The sequence below is a fragment of the Limanda limanda genome, chromosome 4 (assembly GCF_963576545.1).
Source record: "Limanda limanda chromosome 4, fLimLim1.1, whole genome shotgun sequence".
In the NCBI taxonomy this organism is placed as follows: domain Eukaryota; kingdom Metazoa; phylum Chordata; class Actinopteri; order Pleuronectiformes; family Pleuronectidae; genus Limanda; species Limanda limanda.
Window position 1 is genome coordinate 30,540,671 of NC_083639.1, and position 7,833 is coordinate 30,548,503.

At 39.3% G+C, this 7,833-nt stretch overlaps 1 protein-coding gene across 1 annotated transcript; it reads left to right on the plus strand.

Annotated features, from left to right (window-relative positions):
• Positions 1 to 4,137: 4,137 nt before the first annotated feature.
• LOC132999836 (cytochrome c oxidase subunit 6C-1) lies at positions 4,138 to 6,407 on the plus strand. Its single transcript, XM_061069613.1, has 4 exons — positions 4,138 to 4,223; positions 5,719 to 5,833; positions 6,006 to 6,138; positions 6,279 to 6,407. Exons 2-3 carry the CDS (start codon positions 5,729 to 5,731, stop codon positions 6,129 to 6,131), a joined length of 231 nt encoding a protein of 76 aa, XP_060925596.1. The 5' UTR covers positions 4,138 to 4,223; positions 5,719 to 5,728; the 3' UTR covers positions 6,132 to 6,138; positions 6,279 to 6,407.
• Positions 6,408 to 7,833: the final 1,426 nt, after the last annotated feature.

Below are 7,833 nucleotides of genomic sequence, written 5' to 3' on the forward strand. Positions count from 1 at the left end.
TTGTCCGTTTCAGGAGTTTATTCACTCTCTAAATAAATCAATGGAAATGCTGCTAATGCCGCTCGTATATCCACCGGAGGCAAAGCCCCCAGGAAGCAGCTGGAGACCAGGGCTGCTCGTGAGAGCCCCGGCCACCGGCGGCGTGAAGAAGCCTCTCCGCTACCGGCCCGGTACCGCGACCGGCCCGGTACCGTGACTGGCCCGGTACCGCGACTGGCCGGGACCGAGGCTCTGAGAGAGATCCGTTGCTACCAGGAATCCACGGAGCTGCTGATCCGCACGCTGCGCTGCAGAGCTCCGCTGTCGTGGCTCTGCAGGAGATCAGCGAGGAGGAGAAACGGCAGCTAATCGTTGTTTTCAAGCATTCACTTCCTTGTTGCTCGGACATTAACAGCGTCCCAACATGTGTGTTTTTTGTCTCATATGTGCTGAGGAGCGTAGCGCCCCCCCCCCCCCACTCTCTTTTTATTTATATGACTGCTTGTGTGGCTGCAGCATCGGGCCAGCTGATAAATCAAACATTTTCCGAATCCCGTAGGAGGACGGCAAAAACATCTTTTCAATCTACAAATGCCTTGATCGCGTTCCTCTGTTCCTCTTTCAAAATGAATGCGCTGTCGATGTCTCTGGAACAGACTCGATGGCAGCATCGACACATCTCAGCTCTCCAGCGGCAGGCAGCGCTGTTTGGTGACGTGGTTGACTATGTAACTGTAGATCATCTGTCAATCATCGTATAAAGCCCGCCCTGACAATTTGATTGGTCCGATCAGCTTCTGATCGGGCATAGTTTCTCCCCAACGGAGCAATGCCTGACCGAACTTCCCGAACTCAAATGTTGTGGGCGGGGCTAAGTTCGTCTGGCACCCAGGCTAGGACTTGATATAAATAACAGATTTAAAGGAGAGAAATTAAAAGCTCCAGACCCAATTATACATCGTTAAGACATCATGCATTAAAACAAACACAGCAAACTTTAAAACACACTGAAAGAAACTAAAATTAAACAAGGCCAAATAATCTAAATGAAATATAAAGTTGGGAAAAAACAGTGACCGTAACTATCCTGCCGAAGCAGCCCGATAAAACGAACATGTAGTTAGGTAACACAATTTAAACAAGTTTATCAAAGTGTTTAAAAACATACAAACATAAAACACATCATTATGTCGTACCTTTAATTCCTTAAAATGAAGCAGGGACCGCGTGGATCCACGTCGTCACCGACACCGTCACACAGACACGGCTGCACGCTGAGCTCGCCACAAACAATTTGCCTCCGCACCTGCTAAACTCACGCTGCAGTTACTCACAGACACACACTCAGGACCGGCAGTGGGGGGGGGGGGAGAGAGGAAGAGGGGGAGCGCGAGGGCGTCCCTAATAATTAACCCCGTTACAAATAAAGTTGTTTCTTTTTTCGTTTTTTGCAGTTTTTTCACGTTTTTTTTGTCTCAACAGACATTAGAACAACAGTTCGATTTTATGTGGAACACAAACACAAAAAATACGTTACCTCGGAACCTAACGGAAAACGCAACAGGAAGTCGGCAATCTTTGACGTTACACGTTCGATCACAATCGATCATATCAACTTTAAAGGGACTCTCACCTTTGTTGCATTTGAGAATTACAGCACATTCAAATCATCCCGCCTTCCTCCAATGCCCCACCCCCTCGTTCCCATCCGCGGTGTTTTTTTGAAGAAACTTTATTTACAAGCAGACTTACAACCTACTGCCTCCGCGCACGCACGTGAGTTTTTGTTTACCAAAGCAATGGATTCGGATTCAGAAGCACCGGTAAGTTATATACATTTACATTCACATATATATATATATATATATATATAAGGACGCGCCTTGATGACGCGGGCCCGAATGCGCCACAAGAAGCAGACGGAAAACCTGCATGTCCATGCAGCAAACAGACAGGTCTGTCGGCCAATAAGGTCCTTCGGTCCGAAGAATTTTATTGGTTGAAGTTTTCACTAAATATTATGAGAGTGAAATAATTGTTTGTTTTTACTCCTGGTGGGTCTGTCTTGCATTTTAGAGTGTCATTACCTTATTAATACCAATTTAACCTTATCCACAAAAAGTGTAAAAATGCAACAAAGGTGAGAGTCCCTTTAAATGACGTCATCTCAACGACATGGAGATTCAGACTAGGTGGCGTTTGATTACACGCCATCTTCACAAGGTGGGGGGGTGGGGGTGTCCTAGATTCCTCTGATGTCTCTGATGTCGCACAGATAAGAGATTTATTAGATCTGAAGCGAAACAAGAGTTTCTGTTTCTGACCTGAACACATCACAGATCATCACGTGCGCAGTGACGCTGACACGCTGCACGTGATGGCGTGGACTACTCAATGAAAATGCATTGAGTAGTTTTTGCCTAATCGTACTAAGTTACAGACAAACAAACACACGCAGAGAAAACACACCTTCAATAGATGAATTCGACTTTAAAAGAATCAAAGACAGCCTCTTCTAACACGATTATTCCCATGAACTTGTGGGAATATTGGGAATTATCGCGAGGCTCAGCCAGTGGAGGGAGGAAAGAAAGAAAGTCATCATCAGCACGAGGTGAGGTGGGGAAAAGCTTAGCAGCAAATTCCACAATGAGACAACAGGAGTTAGTGAAGCTCAGGTTGTCCCTCTCTGAAGAAGATCTGAGTTCAGATTAACTGTTAAATTACTTTGGACAAAACCAGCTGCTCTAGACTCTTTACTATCAACACAGATAAAGAATAAAAGCTATAATTGAAGCTTCTGTTCTCACATCACACTGACGTCCACAGAAACTGAACAGGAAACAGTAGCAGCCAGTAGATGGCAGTAGAGTTGCTATGATGAATTTCAATCATCATTTGCCCTCCATCAGTCACATGCACACAGGTGAGGACTCAAGGAAAAGCAGAGGAATTAAAACTTAATGAAGTTAGATTCCAAGAATACTCACACAGAGCTCCAGATGTGTTTCAAAAGCTGCACAATCCAGATGTTTGTGGTGTAATGATGAATTCAGCTTGAACTGCACAGAACGGTTTAGTCTGGAGTTTTATTCCTAATGTCCTGTGTCCACAAAAAATAAGAACTTAATTTAATATGTAATAGTCAAAGTATTCAGTGGAAAGTTGGAAAAAGTGCAGTTACCTGAAACTTGTCATTTACATGCAAGTATAAAATGCACTTAATTTAAAAAGTACCTGTATTATTACCATTATTCTGTCCTCCAATATAGAATCAGCGCTTATGGTTGGTCCACAAAAACGTATAATATTGATGAACTAATCTTTTTGAAACTGTTTTAAGTATAAAGGGGAAAAAAAAGTGCAGGTATCAGAAACTCATAATTAAGATGTATAGAAACACATATTTAATAGAAATGTAATTAATCTTTTCTCAAAAACATCATAACAATTTAGGAAGAGAGAGAGAGAGAGAGAGAGAGAGAGAGAGAGAGAGAGAGAGAGAGAGAGAGAGAGAGAGAGAGAGAGAGAGAGAAAATAATGGTAATTAGGGTTATTATTCTGGTCAGATCACAACATTAGCTCAAGCTGAGCAGTACAATACTGCCACCATGTGGACAGAAGTGGGAACTGAAGGAGCAATCAATCTCTATCAATTATCAGTCACTATAATTGTATATATATATATATCCATATATATATATTATTATTATTATTATTATTATTTTGTAGGAGCAGTAGAAGAAAAGTTCGGCTTTTTTTTATAAGTCTATACTTATATACCGGTTGGTATATATATATATATACTTATATACCAGTAAGTCTATATTTATATACCAGTTGCACAAAAAAGGCGTTATGGCGGAGCGTTATGGAAAATGGCAACAGGAAGTCGCCAATTTTTGACGTTGCACGTTGGATCATACCAACTTTGAATGTTTATCTTTGTTGTTCATGTTTTATATCCGGGTTATCAGATTAGATCTATGGTAGATTTACTTTATATATATATATATTGGACTTGTGTTTTATACGTATATACGTATATGCGTGTATATATACTATATATATATTAATGTGAATATATTGAGTTTGAATCCTGTCCTTCTTCCGCATGTCCTCAACTAGCCTCGCTTCGCTTTCTCCGGTTCCAGTGTGGTTTGTCCCTCTGAGGCTCCAGTAGCATCTCTTCCGGTGGACAAGCGGTGTGTTAGCGTTGTACGTGAAGGTCGTGAGTCCAGCCTGTGAGTATTCCTCCACCGGACCCGGTTCAGACTCTCTCCTGGGTCCACCTTATGACCCTTTGATTCACTATCTGGACCCGGGTCCCGGTTCTGACCCGGGTCTTTGATTCCAGCTCTTTCCTCTGGCGGTCTGTGGCTCGTTAGCATGTAGCTTCCCCGGGCTAGCTAACGTTAGCCCGTCGCTCTTCCGACACTTCGCGGTGCGCAGTGGAAGTTTAACGTTAGATTTGTTGTATTAACGTGTTTTTCCTCTAACATCCGTGTTGAGTCGAACTGTGAACGAGCAGCGGGTCGAGGCCTGGCGCGTCACAGTGACGTCACGCGGATTTGACCCTGCAGCTCAGCTGGTGGACTGCTTGTGGTTGATATATGATTTAATATGATTTAATATCGTTATATTTACATTATACTTAACAGCTGCTGCTGAAGCTAACACGTGTGCTCGTGTGTGACTATGATCTGCGTTCAGAAAACTGAAACTAGAGTCATGTTGAATAGAAAAGACGTCATCTGGACCAAATTAACAAATGTGCAAACTACTCATTGACATTTTCTTTATTATTATTATATTATATTATATTATCATTAAAGTGACTCAGATTCAGCAGTGAAGGACAAACTGATCTCATGATGCTGAACCAGTTCTCGATTTCTGTCTAATTGTCCTGCTGTGAAAGTGAAATGGTGTCAGACATTTCACTTAAAGTCTCGTCAATGTTTGAAATCCACTTTGTTCAATGTATTTTGCTCATTGAAGCTTATCTCACTCACGTAAACCACTTTGGACCAGATCCAGATCTAAAACCACTTCACATAGACCCGTCAAACTGGACTGGATTATCCCACAAGTGTAAAACTCTTTAAAACACGACTCACAGTTTGTTCCACGGTAACAAGGCAACGCAGTGTTTTAGAGAGGACATGAAAGAACAGACGTGTACAAATTAAAATAGAGTCAAATAAAATGTAAGATGTAAGAAATGTTCAGCAGACATTTTAAATACCAGAATATTGATCAGATTTAGCTTGACACCACTCTGAGCTTTATTAAACATGTTTGACCTCCAAGTGTCCATGAGGCCAAAGGTCACTGGGCGGTGAAATCATTTTCTGATATGATGGTGAAGATGCTCGATTTAAACTGAGTTTATAATTTGAAGTTTAACTGACACCTGTCAAGAGACATTGGATTCGTAGATGATGCAATCAGCCGTAGCTTTACAAGATGAGAGTGAGTGCTCTCAGCTCCATCCCACTGCTCCTTTGTTTAGATAAGTGCCTTACAAATGGTTATTATTATTGTTATTATGTGTTAGACAAACATAGAACACAACATAACTGAAGGAACAGGTTCTTGATCCAGTTACTTGAGTCAGTATCGTGATGTCACCTGATCCCAGTGCATCGCTTTCTCGTGCAGTAGGACTTGGACTGTACGTTCATGTCTTCACCGATCGGATGGTAGAGTTTGACCGGTGCCTCCTCTTCTCTGCAGGTGATCCACCATGTCTCTGCCAAAGCCTTTGATGAGGGGGATGCTGGCCAAGCGTCTGAAGTTTCACCTGCCCATCTCCTTCGCTCTGGCTCTGGGGGCTGCGATACTGTTCAAGGTGAGCACAAACACACACCACACACAAAAACACTAACACACACACACACACGGCTACATCCTTCAAAATAAATCACTGAAACTCGATTTGGACATTTTCAACTATTTCAACTTATTTATACGTTTTGATTTGACGCTGTGGATAAAATGTGTATTTTCTTTTTGTCCTGCAGTACACAGTGACGGAGCCCAGGAAACAGGCCTACGCTGATTTCTACAAAAACTACGACTCGGTCAAGGAGTTCAACGCCATGAGGGAGGCTGGCATCTTCGAGAGCGTGCGGCCCTCAGGAGAGTGAAACCACTGTGAGTCCTTTGACACTTTTTTTACATTAAATATTCTCACTTCTGCGACATTATAAAAACATAACATAGATAAATCAAAGGTCATTCCAAAAACATTAAGAACAATTTCATAATTGTGGCGTTATGTTTTCTTCTTCCAGCTCTAGTTCCCCGTCACTGGTTCCTGGTCCGAGGATGAAGTTCCTTCTCTTTGCTGTAATTTACTGATCAGATGTGAACTTCGCTTTTCTGTTTTGTTCCTCTCAATAAACTATTCTATTAATGTAAAAGTTCTCTGGTCATTGTCTCGTGCTTTTATAAACTTTCTATTATACATTTTTTAAATAACCCACAATCCAGTATTACTGAAACTATGACTTATTTATGTACTATAACTAATATTGACAATTGATTATTTACTACTTATCTGAAGTGTGGTAGATGCAAAGGGCTCATTGTTATTAAAACAAGCATTTTTAATTTAGGCGACGATGTGCTAATAAAAGTATGATTATTATTTTACACATAGATTGATCTAAATCCTGGTCACTGGACCTTAGACTGTATATAAAGATTAACAATGTGACAGCTCCCTGAGAGTGAAGCCATTTACCATTTCAGTAGTAATATAACTTTATTTTGAGTAAATTACTTTATTTCAGTAATATTCTGACTTTATCCTGACAACATTTATTTATTTCAGTAATATTTTGACCTCATTCTTAGTAAATTACATTGTTTCAGTAATATTATGACTTTGTTCTGATTAAATTACTTTATTTCAGTAATATCCTGAATTTATATCTTTAAATTACTTTATTTCAGTAATATTCTGACTTTATTTGGATTACATTACTTTATTTCAGTAATATTCTGAATTTATCTTATTAAATTACTTTATTTCAGTAATATTCTGACTTTATTTTGATTAAATTAATTTACTACAGTAATATCCTGACTTACTTCTGATTAAATTACTTTATTTCAGTATTATCCTGAATTTATTTTGATTACATTTATTTATTTGAGTAATTCTAACTTAATTTTAATTAAATTATTTAATTTCAGTAATATTCTGACTTCATTCTGATTAAATTACTTTATATCAGTAATATCCTGACTTTATTCTGATTAAATTACTTTATTTCAGTCATGCTCTGACTTAATTCTGATTAAATTACTCTATTTCAGTAATATCCTGACTTTATTCTGATTAAATTACTTTATTTCAGTCATGCTCTGACTTCATTCTGATTAAATTACTTCATTTCAGTAATATCCTGAATTTATCTTATTAAATTACTTTATTTCAGTAATATTCTGACTTTATTTTGGTTAAATTAATTTACTTCAGTAATATCCTGACTTACGTCTGATTAAATTACTTTATTTCAGTAATATCCTGAATTTATTTTGATTACATTTATTTATTTGAGTAATTCTAACTTAATTTTAATTAAATTATTTAATTTCAGTAATATTCTGACTTCATTCTGACTAAATTACTTTATTTCAGTCATGCTCTGACTTCATTCTGATTAAATTACTCTATTTCAGTAATATCCTGACTTTATTCTGATTAAATTACTTTATTTCAGTAATATCCTGTCTTGATTCTGATTAAATGGAAGCGGGCCCGTGTGTGTAGCGCCCCCTCCCGCCGCTGAGCCGCACTGCAGGCTTTGTGCGCCCCGCTTCCTCTTCTCTTCCGGGTTG